The sequence below is a fragment of the Perognathus longimembris genome, chromosome 11 (genome assembly GCF_023159225.1).
Source record: "Perognathus longimembris pacificus isolate PPM17 chromosome 11, ASM2315922v1, whole genome shotgun sequence".
NCBI lineage: Eukaryota > Metazoa > Chordata > Mammalia > Rodentia > Heteromyidae > Perognathus > Perognathus longimembris.
The window spans coordinates 26861484-26885817 of record NC_063171.1 but is presented as its reverse complement, the minus strand read 5'-3'; the positions used below and the strand labels follow the sequence as shown (position 1 = coordinate 26885817).

The 24334-nt window shown below is 37.5% G+C and overlaps 2 protein-coding genes across 3 annotated transcripts in view; both read right to left on the bottom strand.

Annotated features, from left to right (window-relative positions):
* Positions 1-5879: 5879 nt before the first annotated feature.
* The window catches only part of Rc3h1 (ring finger and CCCH-type domains 1), an 87307-nt gene continuing 68852 nt past the window's right edge, over positions 5880-24334 (bottom strand). The window contains exons 14-20 of one of the 2 annotated variants that reach the window (XM_048356462.1): positions 23687-23839; positions 15578-15791; positions 13439-13529; positions 13177-13309; positions 10208-10375; positions 8388-8503; positions 5880-6290 (exon numbers count right to left, since the gene is read on the bottom strand). In XM_048356462.1, the coding sequence (XP_048212419.1) occupies positions 6140-6290; positions 8388-8503; positions 10208-10375; positions 13177-13309; positions 13439-13529; positions 15578-15791; positions 23687-23839 (1026 nt within the window). In that variant the 3' untranslated portion in view covers positions 5880-6139. Of the gene's footprint in view, positions 6294-8387; positions 8504-10207; positions 10376-13176; positions 13310-13438; positions 13530-15577; positions 15792-23686; positions 23840-24334 lie in introns of both variants that reach the window. The other variant, XM_048356461.1, reaches the window with a different exon arrangement.
* On the bottom strand, positions 13937-14414 carry LOC125359020 (DPY30 domain-containing protein 1-like). Its single transcript, XM_048356463.1, is given in 2 exon segments — positions 13937-14380; positions 14382-14414. Coding segments are annotated over 2 exon segments (477 nt in total).

Sequence of the window (24334 nt, the reverse complement as noted above, 5' to 3'; positions counted from 1 at the left end):
GTTGTTCATTACCTTAATTCATGGTTTCCACTGTTCATGGAAAGTCACAGATTCATCATAGAGTTCACAAACACACAGAGTCATCATAGGGTAAGATGATGAGGCCCATGACCAATGAAGAAAACGAAAAACATTTTTTTCTTCAAGTTTCACTCTCAGAAGAGTGAAGAAAAGAAAGGATGAAAAGGGGGTTACCTGGGGAAACTTGAGCGACAACACATGTAGGAAAAAAATCCTCTCAAAGTAAGTGTCTGAAAAGGGAATGTAAAGACGAGAAGCAAACACTTTCAATGTCTTAAAACCAGGGAAATTTTGGAGTGGTTCACATAATATTGTGAGAATGCTAACTAATCAATGGGGAGAAACTCATTACAATAAATGGTGATTTTTTAAAAATCAGGCAAAAAAAAATCAACAGATTATCCACCCAATATTTGTTTCCATCCTTTTCTTGACCCTTTCATGCACTCACAGGGTGAGGGAACCACCTGACAGTTTCCAGTTATAAGATGTTTTGAGTGTACAATCTAATATGGATGCCAAAGACTTGTGAGCTCTGTCTGCTTAAAAAAAACAAAAACAAAAAACACAAAACTAAACAACCAGCAAGAAAGTGAGACCTCAAACAAGGAAATAAACCACTGTATCTAGTATATATAAATTAGGATAACACAGTCCACAGGATTTTATTTTTCAGAATACATATTTTTGGACATATCATTGTCTTGAGGTTTAAGTTTCCCATGTAGGGTTATTGTGCCTCATTTTTCTTGTGAAAATAAAGGTTACTTAAGGGTGTTTTGCTCAAGGATAAGTTTAGGGGAATTCAGTGTGTGGCTGAAAATCTAGAAGCTCTGAGAACAGGGATTCCAGTGGAGAGGCAAGTTATAACAACAGGATTTCAAAGGGCTCTTTAGCCATTTAGTTCAGTGCAGCACTGGAAAACCCACTTACTGGGCACATAGTTATAATTAGGCATTACGGATTTCTGATTTCAATTCCTTATTCTTTATTATTAGTATAGTTTTACATGCCAATTCAGATATGTTACTTAGGAAAACAGCTTCAGCAATCACAGAAATAAAATAATAAAATTCCAAATATTGCTGGGAGTTGGTAGCTCACACCTGTAATATTAGTCAGGAGGCTGAGATCTGAGGATTGAGGTTTAAAGACAGTCTAGGCAGGAAGTCCGTGAGACTCTTATTTCCAATTAACCACCAGAAAACCAGAAGTGGCACTGTGGCTCAAAATGGTAGAATGCTAGCCTTGAACAAAAGAGCTCAAGGAAAGTGCCCAGGCCCTGAGTTCAAGCCCCACATCCGACCAAAAATGTTTTTTTAAAGATCCAAATATAAAATTATTGTAATAGTACCTTTTGATAAAACAGCTTTCTTTTTGAAGTGGCTCAGAAAAGGTGAAACTTTAAAGATATATTAACTGCAATTCACCTACAACTCCCAATGAGTCATTTCATTAAGAAAATTTCATAAAGATGAGCTAGAGCAACAAACAAATATTAAAAAAATAGCTGCTCAAGGTAGAAAAGTGTAGATATGGATCAGCAAAACAGGCATGTGGGTAAGATGACAGTAGTAAATTGCATGTTTCTCAGTCCTGAGCTAAGGTTAAATCTGTTGAAGTTTAGTAACTATTTGATTTTTATTTTTAGGGGAAGAGATCACCTTGTAACACTATTACCATATATCACCAACTGAAATATTAATACAGTTGAACTCTTTTTAGTGTAAAAATCTACATGAACACTAATTTCCAAATAGGTTACAAATTTCCTTCTAAGAAGTAACTGGGCCACTGCTTTTAGTGATAATAGACATCATTATATGTAGTTTCACTAAATTTCTTTAAAATGGGCAAAAAAATGGAGGAAAAATGATGAGACTTCCATCCTTAGCAACTTTTAGTAAAAATAATCTATTTTTCTCTAAACCTGAACATAATGTGAACATGTACTAATATGGTTCTCACCAGCAACATGCTTGAGAACATGACCCAGTCCTGTGACTTCACCATACTGATAATATATACTGTCCTTTAGGCACAAGTGAAAAAACAAAGATGCAGAAGATGTTATTGTAACAAGATCATCTCCATAAAAGTAAGGGAACAGGACAGGGAGGTATTTATTTATACACAATGCTGTAAAAGATAATATACACTGCTTTAGAAAAACTGATGACTTTTCATCCCTTTTACATTTTATAAGGGTAACTATCTTTAACAGTTAACTTTAGACAGATCTACACAGTACAATCAACTCACAAATACTTAAAAATTTCATAATCAAAACAGTTACCACCCCCCACCCCCCAAACCAAAACAGAGTAAAGCACAAGTCTTTGGCTCTCCTTTAAAGAAAACAGCAGGCTACCATTTACCAGACCTTTGTTTGCCTACCAGTAGGGCAAATACCACATTTGTGCATCACTGAGTAATAACACCATTAGAAAAGGCAACTTCACAGAAGTTATTGGCTAAGCGAATTCATTTGAATGCTCTGTTTTGAGGCAGCAAACTGTTACTGTTACAGATTGGGTAAGTCTAGGGGAAACTGCAGAATGGAAAAGGGTCAGAAAAAAAAGACACAATCATGAGAAAACTTAAATTAAATTTTGAGTTCCAACACTGAAGACTATGGGAAGTCTGATGGAATTACATATGCGAAGTAGCAAAGAATTTACTAATTTCCTTTTTTAGGCAAAATAATAAACACATGGGAAAGAATAGGAGAAGGGATGGAAAATTAGATGAGAGAAGGGAATCACCCACAATAATGCTGTACCAAACAATTTTTAAATATTCTGAATAGTGGAATATTTGTAATTAAGAATTTGACATTAAGAATAGTACCTAATTATTTGAACAATATTATTATTATTATTAGGAACCTAAGTTATAGTTAACTTTCTTTTAATTAAAAAAATAATAAGTACTGGCTCTTTCGTCACTCCAAGCTCTGTAAGTTATCCAAGATACTTGGCAGCTATTATCTTGGGACAATACCTATAAATTAGGCAAAAGAACCTCATGAAGACAAGAAATGAAGCCTAAATGTCTTATAAGTTCTTCAACTCTTTCCAGAGACACTTAGAATAAAGATTAAGTAAGCCAAAATATTTTTATACTCCTTACCACATAAAATCCTGGTTTGGTTAAATAAACAAGCATGAACACAATGCTCATCATTTGTTATCTTATCCCTTTCAAAACTGTTCATGTAAGACATGCAAGTCTTCCCTTTAAAATCAGTTCAACGCACACAGTCATCTTCCAAAGAAATTAACATTTAAATAAGAACAAAAAATTTCAGGTTTGGTGGTGGATGCCTATAATTCTAGCACTCAAGGAAGCTGAGGCAGGAGGATTGGGAGATCAAGGCCAGCCTGAGTGACTTGACAAAACCCCATCTCAAAAAGCTCAGAAATGACATTTCCTAACTGACTGGCCCCACTTCTAAATGCCTCTAAAAGCATGAATAAAATTTAAACAGGAAAAGAAATCAATGCTTTTCTGATTCTGATTTAAAAAAGCAGAGTCAAGTAATTATGTACTCATAGGCCACTTACTTTTATTATCTCCTTATAACACAAAATATGTCACAAAGGAAAAGGGGAAAAATTACCCCAAACTTTGGGGGTTTTACTGAATTTCTAAACTTGTGAGCATTAAGAAAACAAAACTAAGAATTTCCATTAGGTAAGGCAGAATGACCAATTTAAAATAGCTAAATTATAGGCACAATGAGATAGCATACAACTCTTCTGCCTTCCTACCCAAGTTCTCTAGTAGGGGAGTTCTTCAAAAGTACAGCAAATTAGCATCCTTATATTCTTTTCTAATACCAGAGAAATTCCAACTTCCAAGTAAACCAACTTCATTGAAAACTTAGGAATTACATACATGCTCAAATCTGCAAAGAAGGCTCCAGGCCAATCATGCCGCCTTGTGTAATTTTGCAGAGAAATGGAAATTCTTTAACATTTTGTCAGACAAAACCAAAGTTTCTTTCCTTCTCCCAACAATTAGTATTTAAAATGTAATGGTAAGAGAGTTTATAGTAAATTGAATAAAAAAAACAAATGTATATGTTAAAAAGACAAATGTATGCATCAAATGAAAAATGCCTCACCTTCATTCAGTGCTTCTACCTCCCAATCAGTCATTTTATTGCAACAGCTGCGCTCATGCGAAGAAATCCTTAAAACATACCCAATATATATACAGATATAGCTATGTATATATGTATATATATATAATATATATAAATTTTTATTTAAATAAAAAAGAAAGCTCGAATCCCAAGCCAATATGTGTATATCAAATCCTTGACCAGCCAGGTCTGTAGGGCATAATCAAATTCAATGTGAAATAGTATATAAACACGGTGCCTTGACTGGGCAAATTAAATAATCGCTACTCAAATGAGTGTTCTGTTTGGGCTCTCCTACTGGTAGGCAATGGCAGGACTGAATTACCCCTCCCACCCCCCACCCCCACTTGTTTCAGTTAACAATATGATGGACACAGAGCTTAGACTGAGGTTGTTCTGACCTCAGCAGGAGTTAAGGGTTAAGAATATAAGAAACAAGAAAAATATAAACTTTTGCTTTTACCCAACCAAAGCAATGCAGTAACTTATTACATAACCAGTGCTTTCTGATTTAGTAGTATAATCCAGAAAGAGAAACCAAAAATCAGGTAAACAGAGGGAAGGAGAAAGAGTGATTACATGAAATAATCCCCACTTAACAAGTTTAAATGGGCTTAGTGAAGTATAGAGCTATGGTATCAGAATATGTGCAGCAGAACTAAATAATTAAAAATCCGTCTGTACTTTTTTTGGTTATTTTTAGAGCAAACTTTCTTAATGCTGAAAAGCTAAGTTTCTGAAAACTGACTGCAAGTTACTTATAGTTTTTGCTACTAAGTATGAAGAACAACAAATATTCAATTCATTAACTCTCCTTAAAACTCACGTAGTTTATATTTTATAGTTGGAAATGTGGTAGACTGTCCTAGTTTGGGGGCATTTCAATATTTCAGTAAAAGTTTAATTTGCAAAGCACAATTCCAAAATTTCAATCATGAGCAAAACACAGAAATACATCAATTGTGTAATTTTTTTTGCCAGTCCTGGGCCTTGGACTCAGGGTCTGAACACTGTCCCTGGCTTCTTTTTGGTCAAGGCTAGCACTCTGCCACTTGAGCTACAGCGCCACTTCTGGCCGTTTTCTATATATGTGGTGCTAGGAAATTGAACCCAGGGCTTCATGTATAGGAGGCAAGCACTCTTGCCACTAGGCCATATTCCCAGTCCCTCAACTGTGTATTTTCAATGTTAACAAGCTATAGTTCATTCTTAAATAATCAAACGATATAAATAGGCTTTCTGATGATATTAAAAGAATTCAAAGAAGCCTTAACATAGGAATAGGGAATTAAAAATGAATCATTAATTATGTCTCTAGAAAGCTGAAATTATGCCCCCTCAACTTTCATAAGAAAAACTCATCTATCCATCCATGAGGCTAGTGATTCAGAAAGAAAAAAAATTCCACTAACAAGTGCCAATAAAATTTAGTTTGCTGCACATTTTCTAATAACTCAATCTATTACTGTCTCTGTTTCTCAAGCACCACAGAATTCTTAGAAATAGTGGTGCATTTTGTCTTTATGAGGTTGTGAGAGTTGGAAAGGACTGGGGGTAAGGAATTATACACTGGGTATGTAATAATACCAAATACAAGAAAAACCTATTTCATTAAGATCATACAATTAATCAAACAGAGTGTATATATAATATCTTCTTTTTTAAAGCCCTGCATCCAAGGCGTCCAAAGTTATTAAAATAAAGTTCATTCACAGAACAAAAACAAATTTAATCTGAATTGCTTGCAGATACTGCTAATTTTCTTTTTCTTTAAATTAAAAAATGCATTAATGTGAACTATGTGCAGGGTTTGTTTAGTAGTGGTGTTTGTGCACATTGCCTCCGTGCTTTTCCTGGATTTCTCTGACTACTTTAGAGAAAAAGTTTAGAAGTTATCCATTTGTTCTTTCTCTCCTATCCCCCAGAAGTTGGTTGGGAGTAGAAGAGAGAAGCAAGACTCCACATATTTTAGGGAGCAGAACTGGGAGTAACTCCGGATCTCTGGGAGTCATTGTTATCTCCTCCTCCCTCAGGGTCTTCTGATAAGTTTAGAGAGCTGGTCTTGTTTGACAGGAGGCTGATATTCTCTTGCGTCAAGGCTGATCCATTTGGAACATCACTGCTAAAATAAAAAAGTGTAGTTGGAATTTTTGAAACAACAGAAGAGCTTTTATCTAGCAGAATAAAATTGTTAAACAATGGGGTCTAACATTTAACACAAGAAAAAAAATGAATAGCTTCCAAATTTTAATTTATAGCTTCTCATTCATGTTAGCACATAGCTGGTTGCCTCCTTTTACAAAGTTTTAATAGACTGTCCATTTATTTATATATTTTCTACCCCTTTTATACTATACAAGGCTGACTAAAAACAAAGTTTGCAAGGCTCGTACCTTAAAATGCTTTCAACTTGGCCTTTAAGAAAAGATTCTGACCTCTAATTTAGCAGGTTTATTAATACAGGAAATTATTTTGAACTCAGGATAATATGTAGATTTAAAATAGCCAAACTTGGGCTGGGAATATGGCCTAGTGGCAAGAGCGCCTGCCTTATATACATGAAGCCCTGGGTTCGATTCCCCAGCACCACATATATAGAAAACGGCCTGAAGTGGCGCTGTGGCTCAAGTGGCAGAGTGCTAGCCTTGAGCAAAAAGAAACCAGGGACAGTGCTCAGGCCCTGAGTCCAAGGCCCAGGACTGGCAAAAAAAAAAAAGAAAATGGCCAGAAGTGGCACTGTGGCTCAAGTGGCAGAGTGCTAGCCTTCAGCAAAAAGAAGCCCGGGACAGTGCTCAGGCCCTGAGTCCAAGGCCCAGGACTGGCCAAAAAAGCAAAATAAAACAACAATAAAATAGCCAAACCCAAACCTCAAAATTGCTTAAGAAGAATTATATATAATTTTTCATAGAGTTGTTCATGATAGTTATCATATATCCTTTCATACTTGATGATACAGAATAGATGGAATTAAAAATTAAGGTAGCTGGCTGGGAATATGGCCTAGTGGCAAGAGTGCTTGCCTCACATACATGAAGCCCTGGGTTCGATTCCCCAGCACCACATATATAGAAAACAGCCAGAAGTGGCGCTGTGGCTCAAGTGCCTTGAACAAAGAGAAGCCAGGGACAGTGCTCAGGCCCTGAGTCCAAGGCCCAGGACTGGCAAAAAAAAGAAAAAAAAATTGAGGTAGCTGGGTTTGAAAAAATAAGGAGCTAGGAAAGATGTTAATATTGGTTACCTCTGGATATCGAAATTACAGATTATCTTTCTCCTCTCCCATCAAGTCTGTATTGGGGCTTGAACTTGGGGTCTAGGTGCTATCCCTAAGCTCTTTTGCTCAAGGCTAAGGTTCTACTACTTGAGCCACAGCTCCACTTCCAGATTTTTTAGTTAACTGAAGCTAAGTCTCTTGGAATTTTTCCTGCTTGTGCTAGCTTCAAGCTATGATCCTTAGATCTCAGTCTTCTGAGTAGCTAGGATTACAGGTGTGAGACACAGAACCTGGCTATTTTCTTTCTTTTTGCTGGCACCAGAGTTTGAACTGATGTCCTTGTGCTTGCTCAGCTTATTTGTTCAACTGGTACTCTACTACTTGAGCCATGCCTCCAGTCTGGCCTTTTGCTAGCTAGTTACTAGATGACATTGCATGGATTTTTCTGCTTAGACTGACTTCAAACTGAGATCCTTAGGATCTCAGAATCCTGAGTTGCTAGGATTACAGGCAGGTGCCACCAACATCCAGCTTATAAGGAATTTTAGGGGGCTGGGAATGTGGCCTCGTAGTAGAGTGTTTGCCTAGCATGCATGAAGCCCTGGCAAAAAAAACAAAAACAAAAACAAAAAAAAAAAGGAATTTTAATTTTGTCTTTTCCAAAATTTTCAATTATCTATAACTTACTTACATACCAAATAGGAGCTGGTGCTGAGTACATAGCTAAGTAGTAAAGTGTGTAACTAGCATGAGTGAGATACTGAGTTCAATCCCAAACATTAAAATGAACAACAATAAAACAACAAGAAGAAAGCTATTCATTACCAAATAATTCAAATCTGGATACTTTTTTGCTTCCTTTTCTTTGCTCCTGGATTTATGCAAAAACCTTCTTTTCTTATTATACTCAGAAACATAGAAATTTTAAAATAAAACGTTTTGTAGATGATTCCTGGAGTGGTTTGGTAATATTCAATAAGACTACAAAAATGTCCCTTTCTTTACCTGAATGTCAATGTAAGATCCTCAGTTGGAACTTTGTTTTGTGGTTCTGGTTGTCCATTTTCTGCCTGCTTGTTTGTGTTCAACTTGCTTTTCATGTCCAGAGAGCACTGGTTCTCCTTTGAAGGAGAAGAAAATAAAGCCAGTTATCTTCTATTTAATAGTGCTAACGGGACAGACCAAACTCAGAAAATACAAATAAAGCTCAAAAATCATAGGGCTAGGAATATGGCCTAGTGGTAAAGTGCTTGCCTCGTATACATGAAGCCCTGGGCTTGATTCCTCAGCACCACATATACAGAAAAAAGCCGGAAGTGGTGCTGTGGCTCAAGTGGTAGAGTGCTAGCCTGGAGCAAAAAGAAGCCAGGGACAGTGCTCAGGCCCTGAGTTCAAGCCCCAGGACTGGCAAACAAACAAAGCAAACAAACAAGAAATCATATTGAGGACTGGGAATGTTGCTTAGTGGTAGAGCACTTGCCTAGCATGCATGAAGCCCTGGGTTCAATTCTTCAGTACCACATAAACAGAAAAAGCCGGAAGAGGTGCTGTGGCCTAAGTGGCAGAGTGCTAGCCTTGAGCAAAAAGAAGCCCAGGGACAGTGCCCAGGCCCTGAGTTTAAGCCCAGGACTGGATTAAGAAAAAACAAAAACAAAAACACATACTGAATTTTACAGAAAGACAAAAGTAACAGGGAGACTAATCAAACTAACATACAAAAAAAATCACAGAAAAAATTGCTAAATGAATCACTGAAAAAGTGGTCATTGCTGGGTGCTGGTGGTTTATGCTGATAATCTTAGCTACTCAGAAGGCTGAAATCTGAAGACAGGTTTGAAGCCATCTTAGGCAGAAAAGTCCATGAGATTATTATTTTTTTCTTCAGGTCACAGAGCTTGAATTCAGGGCCTGGGCACTGTCCCTGAGCTCTTTTTGCTCAAGGCTTGTGCTCTACCACTTGATCCATAGCTCTATTTCCAGGTTTTTTGACAAGTTTATTGGAGATGAGAGTCTCATGGACTTTCCTGCCCAAGCTAACTTATAACCATGATCTTCACATCGAAGCCTCCTGAGTAGCTAGGGTTACAGGCCCACAGTGCCTGGCTCCATGAAATTCTTCTTCTTTTCTTTCCAATCATGGAGCTTGAACTCAGGTCCTAGGCTAGTGCTCTACCATTTGAGCCATAGCACCACTTCTGGCTTTTTCTGTTTATGTGGTACTGAGGAATTGAACCCAGGGCTTCATGCATGCTAGTCAAGCATTCTACCACTAAGCCATATTCCCAGCCCTCCATGAGATTCTTATCTCCAATTAACCACCAAAAAGTTGGAAGTAGAGCTGTTCTTCAAGTGGCAAAGAACTAGCCTTGAGCAAAAAAAAAAAAAAACAAAAAACCTCAGAACAATGTCAAGTCCCGGAGTTCAAGCCCAAAGACCAGCATAAAAAAACAACAAAAAATGTTATCAATGAAGGGTTTGAAAACTAGAATGTTATTTGGTAAATACATCTTTCTATATCATAATACTGCAAAAGAATAAACACTCCATTTAATTACCTACACAGTATGCTAAAGAGGTACCTAAGAATTTCCAATTAGGTACTTTGTTAGCTAAAAGTTAGCAAACAATCCCATGAGAAAGAACATGTTAAAATCAAATGGGAATTTGGCAAGAGAAAAATCAACAACAACAAGGAAGCACTTCTTCCTGAGAATTATTCTAACTATGAGACTGAGTACCTTGGATGAACTCCAGATAATTCTAGAACCCTCCAGCTATAAAGACTTTCATTTTATTTTCAGCTCTTTTCTCACCATAATACTTACCATATTTAGTTCCCGGGTTCTTTTCCCAATTTCTCTTTCCACCTGGTGAAGTTCTAAGCTCAACTGCTCACTTGAGATCATTCCAGGCCATTTTGGAGGTGGTAGGGGTTGTGGCTGGCCTGCCAAGGTGTTTGCCTCCCTTTGTAACACCAGCCTGTTACTAACAGCCTAGTGCATAAAGCCAAACACATACATAATTCACATACATTTCACACCAGATATAGAATAACCAGGCCTAATTTTAGACCATGGAGATTTAAAGGATTATTCCCTTAAGTATTTGTAGTAAAAAGAATGCACTGTAAAACACAATCCCTTCTATGAGTATCATTTGAATTAAAGAAAAATATAGAATTTAAATTTGGAGAATAATTACATCTTAGGCATACTTTTTTTTTTTTTTTTTTTTGCCAGTCCTGGGTCTTGGACTCATGTCTGAGCACTGGTTCCTGGCTTATTTTTTGTTCAAAGCTAGCAATCTACCACTTGAGCCACAACGCCACTTCCAGCTTTTTTTGTTTATGTGGTGCTATGGAATTGAACCCAGGACTTCATGCATGCTAGGCAAGCACTCTATCACTAAGCCTATTCCCAGCCCTACTTTCTTTTTTTTTTTTAAAGAAAAGTCTACTGTAAGCCAGGCACTGATGGCTCATGCCTATACTCCTAGCTACTCAGGAGGCTCAGATTTAAGTATCACAATTCGAACTAGCCTGGGCAGAAAAGTCCTTGTGAGAGTCTTAACTCTAACACTCAAAAAAGCCAGAGGTGGCTCAAGTGGTAGAGTGCTAGCCTCCAACAAAAGAGCTCAGGGACAGTGTCTAGGCCCCAAATTCAAGCCTCAGTCCTGGCACACACATAAAAGCTACCAGATATGTCACTTGGCTCTCTTTAAGATAAACCAGGTGAACATAATTCCACACAAAATGCTGAAGCAACATTTTTCAGAATCCAAATTGATGGCAGCCTCTGATCTCTGTGATTAACTATCTTCTTAGGATACAGCTTCCCTATAAGGCTGTGTTGTTGCTGCCAACTCAAACTGTACTCAGTCTGCACATTGGTGGCTGATGCCTGTAACCCTAGTTACTCAGGAGGTTGGTATCTGTGGATAGAGATTTGAAGCCAACCAGGGGAGAAACAACCCTGAAACTCTGAATTCCAACCAACCAGCAAAAAGTCAGAAGTGGACCTGTGGCTCAAGTGGTGTAATGCCAACCTTGAGCAGATTACCCTAAGCAAGAGTACAAGACTCTGAGTTCAAGCCCCCATATTAGCATAAACACTAAAAATTAAAATAAAATAACACAGTTCCCCAAACTTCATGGAAAGGTAAGCTCAAACAATTAGCTGGTTCCTAATTCTTCACTAATTTACACAACCTCAAAGTGGGACACTTCTTTGAGTAGACACATTCTACACTGAGTCCTCCATCTAGTTTCTCAAGTCTTTGCACCAGGCTGAGCAACAGCTTTGACTTTTGCATACCCCAGGTTCCTGCATCAATAACTCTTTTAACTTTGCTGATAGACAACATATTCACAAAGAGATCCTACCTCATGACTATAATGATGCAAAAAGCCATGATTTTAAGATGAGTAATGTACCTTACCTTATGGGAAAAAAGACCCGAATCTTACCAATATAAGCAATGTTCCTTTTTTTTTTTTTTTGAGACAGGTTTCACAATGTAACCCAGGTTGGACTCAAGCTCAATACTCCTCTGCATTAGCCTCTCTAAGTGCTGGGATTATAGGTATGTGCCATCATGATGGGAAAAACTCATATTCAATCAAAGAGAAGGTAGAAGTCTGGGAGATATAGCTTAGTGTGACAGAGCACTTGCCTAATAGGTGCAAGGTTAGCACTATTTTTTAAAAAAAGGAAAATGTGGGATACGACAATATCACCTGCCTAACATAACTATCAGGGATATGCCTGTTATTCTTATTACATATGGGTTATGTTTTATTTCTTTCCTTTGTAAGTCAAGGTCTAAGCTTGAACCATTTTTTTGGGGGGGGGTGCTGGTCATAGGGGCTTGAATTCTGGGCTTGGGCACTGTCCCTAAGCTTTTATGCTTAAAAGTGTTCTTCTACTTGAGCCCCTGCTCCATTTCTGGCCCTTTTTGTTGGGGGGGGGGATAGTTAATTGGAGAGAAGAGTCTCATGGACTAGTTCCTAGCCAGGATGGCTTTAAACCATGCTCCTCATACCCTTCTGAGTAGCAAGGATTATAGCATACATCACTGATGCCTGGCTAAGCTTGTGCTTTTTAAGGACTTATATAAGCTAATGAGTAAAGGAAATCTAAGAGTGAAACAAAATAAAAAGAATTTAAGCTAAAATCATTCACTGGTAAGAAGAACGATTTACCTTAAAGTTAAAGGTAGCATCAGGACTACAAGTTTGTATCAAAACATTTTAGATAATGTTTTATATTTTCAGATAATAGTAATTCTGGTTCCTGTTTTCTCAGAACTGGAGCCAGTGTTAAATTCTTTGAAGAATGGACACCTATAGTAATCCCTCAAAAATTCTTTCATTAAAGGTGCTGGAGAGAGCTTAGGGCTAAAGAGATACTTGCGTAACATGTGCTGTGTGTGTTGAAGCCCTAGTACAGCCAACCCCCCCCCCCAAAAAAAAAAAAAAAAAACCTTCTGAAAGCCCTTCAAAACTTGGCATGAAAGCTGGGTGTATCTGTACTCAGGAGGTAGAGGCAGGAGGATCCTGAGTTTGAGGCTAACCTGGGGTCACATGGTAAAATCCTACATCAAAACAAGAACCTGGAACTGGGCATGGTGGTACACACCTTTAATCCCAGTAGATTGTGAGTTCTTAGTCACCTGGGGTAACAAAGCAAGACCCTGTCTCAAGAGAAAAAAACAAAGCCTTCTTAAAATCAACTAACCAGCCCTAATCAACCAAGCAAACCAAAACACTTGGAGTAAGGAACTCTTAAGTTGGTACCTCTAGTCCACGGAGTTGGGTCTGTTGGCTAATCTGATGGTTCAGTTGCTGTAATTCTAGTCGCAGTTGTTCTCTCTCAGCAGATGGAAGGGGTTTTCCATGACTAGCCACTTCTGACATTGATATTCTCTCCCTTTGGTAAGAAAGAAAACACAAAGTAAATTTTAGTTTTTTTTTTGTGAACAAGTTATTCATCAGAAAGATAAAATAAAAAAATTCAACAATCTTAAATACTTGTACAAGTAAAATGTAGGACTCATACCTCTCACTGAAGTGTCCCTGAGTAGCTATGTTTTGATGAGGTGAATATGGAGAACCTCCCCAACCTCCATGGGTTCCATATGGACTGTAATCTGCAAGGGAATAATTTATTGAGGCATGATATAATTCAGAGATTGACTCTTCTTCTAAGGGAACCATAACCTAAAAGGCATGCATGTACTGCACACACAGATGTCTACAAAGATAGCCAAAATGCTAATAGTGTATTGATTTTATTTCTTCCCCCACTAAACTGTCAGATGTGATATTTTTCTTGAGAATATTATTTTAATAAATAAAGCTATTTAAAGAAAAAACACAGAAAATGTTTACATAGATGTTTAAATTTAGTTTTTAACCCCTGAGAGATGTTTACCTTACTTGTAAAAAAAGTTCAGCAATGACTGCCTTGTATGATTCTTTTTCCCATGACCCAGTAATTTTTAAAAACTTTTTTTAAAACAAGGAGAAATATTTATTTTTCTCATGTCCATTGGTCCTACAAATCTTGATCAATGTTTAATGTAACATCAGACAACATGGGTTCCTCAAGTTCGACCACTCTGCTCAAGTTCGGCACTCCATATTGGTCACTAATTTCAGCCAGCGTTTTGCCTGAGTCCACCGCTGCTATCTTCTCCAATTGCTCTTGGGCTCTCTGAAGTTCTTCAGCTTTCTGTTTCTCCTTCTCTTGCATCTCTAACTCCAGCTGGAATGCCAGTTGCTGCTGCTGAAACAAGAGTTCCTCTGCTCTGAGCCTCTTCAGCTTTTCCTGCTCAATCAGTGCTAGTTCTCTTTCCCATTCCAAGTCAACCATTTCCTTTTCCCTCTGCTGTTCCATGTTTATATTGTCCTTATACTTGCAAATCCACAGTACTAAATATTCTATTGGATCCACTGGATGAACTCTTGCCACTTCTGCAAGACCTTGAGTTAGACATGTAACCAAGGTGCTTTTGAAGATATGCAGACTCCATTTCTAACTCCTAAACCACAATCTCTGGCAGTGTGGTCCAGAAGTCTTCGGGATTTGTTTGTGGAATGAATATGGAACCATATGGAGGAGTAGGCTAGAGAAAGCCTATGCTGATTCTGGTGAGGGCTCACAAGACCTGAATGCTGATCCCAGTAATTTTTTTGGGTAGAGTAAAACTCAAGGCCTTCCACATGCTAGGCAAGCGCTCTTTTACTTATGCCCATAGTCCTCCCTCCCTTTCTCCCCCCTAATTTACTTTATTGTTGTTTTATTATTTGTTTGTTTTTTTCCAGTCCTGGGCCTTGGACTCAGGGCCTGAGCACTGTCCCTGGCTTCCTTTTGCTCAAGGCTAGCACTCTGCCACTTGAGCCACAGCGCCACTTCTGGCCGTTTTCTGTGTATGTGGTGGTGGGGAATCCAACCTAGGGCTTCATGTATGGGAGGCAAGCTCTCTTGCCACTAGGTCATATCCCCAGCCCCTTTATTGTTGTTTTAGAGGTGATACACAGCAGGGTTACCTCTACATACATCTGGAAATAAGTACACTTCCTTTCACACAGTGTCATCTGTTCCCTCATTTTCTCCCATCTCCATCCATGAGTTGCATAGTTCACTTTCATCAGTGGTGTAGCCAGTGTGCTCTGCTACTGCACTTTTCCACCCTTTTTCCACCCCTAGCTCCTTGGTTTTCTGTTTGTGATGGGCAATCCTGTAGGCCATCAGAATTCTGCTTAGAAGTTCAACAGTCTTCTCGCTTTGGATCCATACTATATGTCCTATTTTTGCTTACCTTTGAAAGATTTTATTATAAAATGTGGCTCTCTAGCACTTTAGCCAGTGCTTCCAGCCTGGCTTTTTGCTGGTTATTTTGGAGATAAGAATTTCTTGGGCTAGCTTCAAACCTCAATCCTACAAATCTTAGCTTCTTTAATACAGGCAGAAGCCAATGGTACCTAGCTTTGTATTTTGTTGACTTTAGTTTGCCCAAGAAGGGATCAGACTTGTTTTGCTTCTGCTTCCACTTCCTGAGTAGCTTGGACTACAGATATACACCACGACACCCTGCTCTGTGTTGCAAGATTCTTTAAAAATTTGATAATGAGGAAGAAAGGTTTTACTGGGAGTCATGAAGAAGAAAGCTCTGTTTACTTCTAAGATTCGTACCTGAAATGTTAATAGATTTTGTGGGAGCTCCCTGAGGTGCCATAGCCTGTATTGGGCCAGCACCTTGATATATTGTTTTGGAAGTTCGAGAGATGGCACCAAACCGAGATACTGTTGGTCGATCTCCAAATGGAATGAGGTCATCATCACTGGTTTCTACTGCTCGTCTTTGAAAATCCAATCGCTGGTCTCTCATACCTTTACTTTCCAAGTTCTGATAAAGAAGGAAACAGTCTACATTAGTTGTTGGTTGTCATATAAAACTTTTTAAAAACTTCTGACCACTAATTGTAAGAAATGTACTTTGAATAATTATTGAATATAAACAAACACAGTTTATAGACAAATACAGATAGAAAGATACATGAATACATATTAACATTTGTGAAACACTGGGTTAGACTTCTTTTACCACCCATTCAGGAGCTTAATTGTGCTAAAATCATTTTCTTTTCTTTCTTTCTTTTTTTTCTTTTGCCAGTCCTGGGCCTTGAACTCAGGGCCTGAGCACTGTCCCTGGCTTCCTTTTCTCAAGGCTAGCACTCTGCCACTTGAGCCACAGTGCCAGTCTGGCCACTTTCTATACATGTGGTGCTGAGGAACCAAACCCAGGTCTTCATGTATATGAGGCAAGCACTCTTGCCACTAGGCTATATTCTCAGCCCTAAAATCATTTTTCAGTCTTTAAGGATTTAAGATAATTAATTCTGTTTTACCAATACTTATGTAATTTGAATGTACCCTTTCTGAAAACCAAGTACAAGAAAGGATTCCCATATCATTCTATCTCCTCATCTCACTGTAGTGAAAAGGATGGTATGGCTAGTATGGTCCCAGGGATTGAACCCAGAGCCTCATGCTGGCTAAGGCAAGCATGAGCTATACTCCTAGTCCAGACTTGTTTTTAGAATTACCAAAGGCAAGTGTTGGTTAAGAAGCATTTCAAAGCATACTTTACTTTCTTTTCTTTCTCTGGCTCACAGGGTTTCACTATACAAGTCATTCTTTCTTGGAACTAAAAATTCTCCTGACTGTACTTCCCAAACTTTGGGAATATAGGCATATTCCACAGCGCCTGACCAGCAATATCACTTTCAGGCATAACCTACATGCATGTGCATATGGGAGACATAAAAAATGTTCATTATAGCATCTGTATAATGATGAAATATAAAAAAGAGCCCTAATGTTCATTAAGAAAAATAAATATGTTTGCTATATTACTATATGAAAACAATATATTGTATAATATAAAGGTAAATAATACATAAAATGTTGATATACTTCAAGCTTGGATTATTAGATATCATTGGTGTTATTATTTCTCCTTATTAAAAAATAAAACTCCATCATTACTATGTAATGTCCTTCCATGTCTCTTCTCACTCATTTTAATTTGAAGTCTACATTATCTGATATTAGTATTGCTACTCTGGCCTATTTATGGGGGCCATTTGCTTGAAAGATTTTATTCTAGCCTTTCACTTTGAGAATGTTTTTTTTTTTTTGGTTGGCAAGATGTCTCTTGAAGACAGCAGATGGATAGATCTTCCTTTTTGATCCAACTAGACAATCTATGTTGTTTAATTGGAGAGTTAAATCCATTAATATTGAGAGTGAGGACTGAGAAGTATTTGGTAACTCCTGCCATATTATCTACCTGCTTAGGGGCTGTATATCACTTTTTTCTTACTGTATTTATAATGTTCTCTGAGTGGTATTTTCTCTGGCAATATTGTGTTCTTGTTGGTTTTCTATAATGTAGGATGTCTTCAAGTATCTACTCTAGTGTTGGTTTGGTGGAGATAAATTGTTTCAATTTTTCTTCATTATGGAAAGATTTTATTTGTCCTTTGGTTATGGAGAGCTTTGCTGGGTACAGTATACTTAGTTGGTAGTTGTTTGCCTTGAAGGTGTGGCACACATCATCCCAGGCTCTTTGCTTTCATGGTCTTGGCTGAGAAATCTATAGTTATTCTGACTGGTTTTCTAGCAATCAATCTTTCTCTCTGAAAGCTTAAGGATCCTTTCTTTGGCCTCTACTGATCCTGTACAGACATAATGTCTTAGTGGGATGTTCTTTTATGGCCTGGGCTGATGTTTTCTTCTGGCCTGGACTGTTTGGAGTTCAAAAGGCTTCTTGTATCTGAATGGGCCTATTGTTTTGGATGTTCAGGAAGTTGTCTGCTAGCATTCTGTTAAATATGTTAATATATCTATCTAGTTGCATTCTGTTCACCTTCTTCCATACCTATTAGTCTTAAATTAGGTCTTCTGATTGAATCCTGAAGTTCTTGCAAATTCCTTTCTTGTTTCTTGGATTTGTTCTGGAAAATTGTCTTCTCTTTCTCTATAATATCTAATCTGTCTTCAATTCCTGAGATTGCTTTCTATGTCATCTATTCTGCTGTCAACATTTTCCGTTTTTTTTTTTTTTTTTTTGCCAGTTATGGACATGAACTCAGGGCGTGGGCACTGTCTCTGAGCTTCTTTTGCTCAAGGATACCACTCCACCAATTGAGCCACAGTATCACGTCTGGCCTTTTCTGTTTATATGGCAGTGATGAATCAAACCCAGGGCTTCATGAATGCTGGGCAAGCACTCTACCACTACTTAGCCCCTACTTCATTTTTTCTTTTTCTAAATTTCTGCTGTCTCTAATTTTTGATGACTTCTATATCTTTGTGGAAGTTTTCTTTTAGGTCTTGTATGGACTTCTTTACTGCCTTGGTTTGCTTTTTTATGTCTTCTTTCATATCCTTTAGCTGGGTTACTATTTTTTCATTGGACTCCCTTTCCTTCGCTTGGAATTCATTTAGTTTTCTGTTTGTGGACTCCAAAAATTCCTCTAATAATCTTCAGTTTGTCACATCACACAAACTACCTTGTATAGGCTTTCTATCTTTTTATTAAACATATTTATCAGCAGTGTTTTTAAAGCATTTTGAAAACTATCTTCCAGGTCCCTCATTGTTTGCTTGCCTGGTTATTTTCTGTGGGGATTAAGCTTCTTTGGTTTGGCATTTTTCTTGTTCTACAGTTGTTCTGCCTATTTGGAAAACCTTTTGTCCTTAACTTTTTGGGCGGCCATGGTCTTCCTGCTACATTGCTCTTAAATTTTTAATTGATTTTCTAGTTTATGGTTTGATATTCAGTTGCGATTTGTTTATCTGGGGTCAGATTTTGTCAAGAGCAGTAAGTACAGGATTAGCATTTAGTCCTGTTGAAATACTTGATATTAATATTTGTCTATCAGTTGAAAAAAGAAACAGGCTGTTCAGCAGGGGAAGTTTGGAAAGAAGTAGTTTTTTCTGAGAGAACTATGGGTGACAGAAGTCTAATGTTAAAGAAAATAGAAAATTTAGCTAAGGAAGGATGAAAAGAGAGTAGCTAATGGCTGCAAAGAAGGAAACAAATGAGGTAGAGAGGTCTTGTTGTCCACACTACTGAAGAAAACCAAGTTGAGAGTCTTATCTGTCAGACTCCCTAAACACTAATATTGCCTACTCTAAGAAGGCTGTCAATTGTAGGTATTCCCCTATCTAAATACACCTTTATATTGGGGTGAAGAGAATTATGGTGAAAGAGATGAGATTAGATATATTTGTGACTGTTGAGTAATTCAACTGTAAGAGTCAATATGAGCCAATCTAAAATAACACTTAGGAAAACAAAAGCACTCAAATCTAAAACCACAACAGGACATAACATAAAGTCAAAAATCAAAACAGAATCTTACAATTTCATAGACTTTAAATCAGAGGTTTTAAACCACAGATATATATGCCTTCATTTTTGTTTGGGGAAGGATATTGTGGTGCAGAAAAGGAGCAGTAAGGCAAGAAAGAAAACATAAAAGGGACCCAAATAGGGAAAGGAATAGTAAAACTATCCCTCTTTGCAGATGACATGATCTTACATTTAAAGAACCCTATAGATTCCTCACTTAAGTTACTTGATCTGATCTGAAAGTCTGGCAAAGTAGTATTGTATAAAATTAACTCACAAAAACCAGTAGCTTTTCTGTAAGCCAACAATGTGATTGAAATCAGGAAAGCATTTGCAATAGCTTCGAAAAACAAAACAACAACAACAACAAAAAACTCTAGAAATTCACATGAGGAAAACTTTAAAAATCTAAAGAAAGAAATTAAAGCAGATTTAAGAAAACAGAAAAAACTTCCCATGTTCCTGGATTGGAGAATTAACCGTGAAAATGGCAATACTGCCAAAGCGATCTACAAATTCAAAGCAATACCCATCAAAATCTTCAGTGATATAGAGAAAGTAACCCAAATATTCATATGGAATAATAAAAGGTCCCAAATAGCAAAAAAAAAAAAAAAATCATTAGCAGGAAGAACAGCACTGGAAGAATATCAATACCAAACTTCAAACTTAATTACAAAGCTGTAGGAATAAAAACAGTTTGGTACTGAGACAAGAATAGGCCTGAGGACCTATGGAATAGAAGACCCAAAATGGAACCAACAGACCTGTAGCCACCTAAGCCAAAAACACAGGGTGGAAGAAAGCCTCTCCAACAAATTGTGCTGATATTCATGTGCAGAAAACTGAAGCTAGATCCTAATATCCTACCCTGCACCAGACCCAATTCCAAATGGATCAAATACATCCATGTAAGGCCAGATAACATGAAAATATTACAGGAAGGGATAAGAGAATCATTAGGGCTCCTAGGAACAAGTTAAAAACTTCCTAAGTAAAGATCCAGAATTACAACAACTCAAAGAAAGACTGGGTAAATGGGACTGGATCCAACTGAAGAGTTTCTGCATGGCAAAGGACATAGCTAGCAAGATAAATTGAAAGCCCACAAAATGGGAGAAGATCTTTACTAGCTATGCATCAGAAAAGGACCTCATATGTAAAATATACTTAAGAGCTAAAAAAATTAAACCACCTGGAGGCTGGGAATACAGCCTAGTGGCAAGAGTGCTTGCCTCCTATACATGAAGCTCTGTGTTTGATTCCTCAGCACCACATATATAGAAAAGGCCAGAAGTGGCGCTGTGGCTCAAGTGGCAGAGTGCTAGCCTTGAGCAAAAAGAAGCCAGGGATAGTGCTCAGGCCCTGAGTCCCTGAGTCCAATCCCCAGGACTGGCAAAAATAAATAAATAAGTAAATAAATAAGAATAGAATAAAAATAAAAATTAAATAAAAAATAAAATTAAACCACTCCAAGCAAATCCCCCCAAAAACAACAATACAATTCATAAATGGGATAAAGATTTTTTAAAGAGAGACTTCTCAGAAGGAATAAAAATGGCCAATAGACACATGAAGAAATGCCCAACATCTCGGGCAATAAAAGAAATGCAAATCAAATCAAAACAACATTGAGGTTCCACCTCACTTAGTTAGAATGGCCATTATTAAAAAAAACAATAACAGATGTCGGTGGGGATGTGGCAAAATGGAAACACTACTACTACATTGTTGGTGAGAATGTAAACTTGTTCAATCACTCTGGAAAGCAATATGTAGGTTCCTCAAAACACTAAACAGAGCTTCCCTATGACCCAGCATTTCCACTCCTAGGCATTTATCCAAGTGATGACAAACCAGGCCACACTAAAGCTATTAGCACAACCATGTTCACTGCAGCATTGGGTACCATAGCCAAGATATGGAATCAGCCTAGATGCCCCTCAGTGCACAAATGGATCAAGAAAATGTCTATATACACACAAGAGAATGCTATGCTTTTATCAGAAAGCATGAGATTTGGAAGGCGCTGCCAGCAGGACAAGGAGGAAGCTCAGAGACGTGCCTCGCAAGCAACCAACCTACTGACCAAACAGACAAGTGCCCAGAGCACAGCGAGTGACCCACGGCATCCAGGAAGACAGAAGATGAACTAAAAAGAAAGTAAAGAAGGATAAAGAGGAGAAAGAAGGGAAGGAGAGGAGAAGCAGAATGTCCACAGAGGTCAGAACAGCTACCTTCACACTTGATTGTTGTATCTGGCAAGAGAATTCAAGCAACATCCTAACAGTTATGCAAGTTCAGTTTAGTTTTTACAATAGAAAAGGCACTTTCAGAGGTGAAAGAGAGGAGACTGACAATCATCACACCTCCCCTAGGATTTTATTGATGTTTAAGGGCCTTGAAGCACGGAGTTCAGGCTCAAGGCCAGTCTATAAGGAGTGATTCACATGGAATTTGGGAAAGAATTGTTTCAAGAATTATTCTAACTTAGAGTTGAACAAAATGAATATGAGGAAGCTGAAAAGTGTTGTAGGGAGTGGGCAGGGAAAGTCAAGTGAAGGGAGGTAGACCAGTGGAGAAAGGAAGGGTGTGAGAATTGAGGCATAATAGTCAGTGGTGTAGGTAAAAATGAAATGGGGATGGGTGGGGTTCAGAGAAATGGGGGAGAATGATGAATGGTAGAAGCAAGATGCATTGTACTCAAAATCTGACTTGCTGAATTAAAACCCCTTTGTACAATCATGTAAGGATAATAACTTTTTTAAATAATAAAAAAGAAAGCATGATATTATCCCATTTGTAAGAAAATGGAAAGACTTGGAAAAAATTATATTAAGCAAAGTAAGCCAGACCCGAAGAAACATAGGTTTGCATGTTTTTCCTCATTTGTAGTAATTATAATGTGCCTATAAATCTACAAGTAAACACAATGGATGGTAAAAGACAAAAAAAATTACACTTGGAACATGATAAATTAAACAGGATTCAACATTTACACACTGAGACCAAAGGAGGATATTCTTAGGAGAGGATCACAAAAGCTCAATAGCTATGTGCAGATGATCATATAAAATGTTTATCAAAATGAGCTCCAAGAAAATGGAAACAAGGTTGTTGTTATTTTACCTTCCCCTTGCTCCCTTTTGTTGCTGTTTTTGATTTCTGTACTTTTTGTCTTATACATAAGTTATCTGTTTTTGATTTCTGTACTTTTTGTCTTATACATAAGTTATCTGTTTTTGAGAGGGTAAGAGGGAGCAAAGGAACTAATGCAGCAGTGTCACTAGACACTATGTTGAAAATGAATTATACAAGTTGTAGAGGAAGAGGATCAGAAGGGGAAAACTAGGAGAAAAAAAGAGGTGACACTGTTCAAAATGAAATGTACTCATTACCTGACTTACGTAACTATAACTCCTTTATACATCACCTTTACAATAAAAACCAAACCAAACCAAAAATCCAGCTGAGTGCCGGTGGCTCAGATCTGAGGAATACGGTTTGAAACTAGCCTGGTCAGAAAAGTCCCTGTGAGACTCTTATCTCCAATTAACTGCTTAAAAACTGGAAGGGGAGTTGTGGCTCAAAGCACTAGAGTGCTAGCCTTGAGCAAAAGAACAACAGGGATAGCGCCCAGGCCCTAAGTTTAAGTCCCATGACTGAAAAAAAAACAACCAAACAAAACCCTTAAGTACAATATATTTCAGCATTTTATATAGCTCATTTGAAGCTAAGCAGATATCAAGTGTGATTCAAGAAATACATTTTGGGGCTGGAATTATGGCCTACTGGTAAATTGCTCACCTCATATACATGAAGCCCTGGGTTCAATTCCTCAGCACCACATATATAGAAAAGGCCAGAAGTAGCGCTGTGGCTCAAGTGGCAGAGTGCTAGCCTTGAGCAAAAAGAAGCCAGGGACAGTGTTCAAGCCCTGAGTCCAAGCCCCAGGTCTGGCAAAAAAAAAAAAAAAAAAGAAAGAAAAAGAAAAAGAAAAAGAAATACATCCTTACTACATTCACCTTTGTTGTTTCAACTTCAAATTCAAACCTGTAAAAAAGGATTTTGGTTTACCTGGCGAAAAAATCTAAGATCTTATTAATTATATAAAATAATGTAAGTTGTGTTATAAGTGACTGTTGGGAAATCACTATATATATGACTATAAACATAAGAAATGTTCTTCTCTATATAAGTAATATGAAAAGATTTTCTATCTGAATGAAAAAAGAACTATATATAATTTAATGCAATTCAAATGTAGAGTATACACTGTGGTATGAAACCCTGAAGAAAAGCTTAATTATTAGAACCTAAACTATGTATACACATTTATCTTAATCTGTATTAATTTATAAATTAGCCATTACACATACCATCATTTCCACACTCCCTGCTGCCACAACATCTTTGGGTTTTGCATCTTTGGTTCCAATGTAGGAGCCGATGGTATCACATGACCAAGGAGAGTATTGGCTATAGTCATTTCCTTTGTATTTCCCAGCTACCTTCAATTCTTCATCCAAAAACTATAAATGGGGGAAAAAACCCAAAGTAATAAAATAAGAAATGGGTCTCTTAATAACAAGACAGAGAAAACAGAAATTCTTAAAACATAAAACTAAAGAATTATAATGATGGCTATTTGGCTTTTAAGTGTCAAAACATATTTTGGAGAGTATGAAAGGTATAAGTGAAGAATGATAATTTTAGCTTTCAGATTTTGTTACTGGCAGGTAGAAAATCAACATTTCACTGTCCTTTAATGACTTAAGCTATGATTTGAAAGGTTTGCTCATTTCTTATCATTATATCAGATGAAGTCAATATATAAGCAAATAAGCACCAGACCACAGTTTTGCTAAATTCAATCAATGTTTCTTTCTTTCTCTCTCTTTTTTTTTTTTTGGCCAGTCCTGGGGCTTTGACTCAGGGCCTGAGCACTGTCTCCTGGCTTCTTTTTGCTCAAGGCTAGCACTCTACATCTTGAGCCACAGTGCCACTTTTGGCTTTTTGTGTTTATG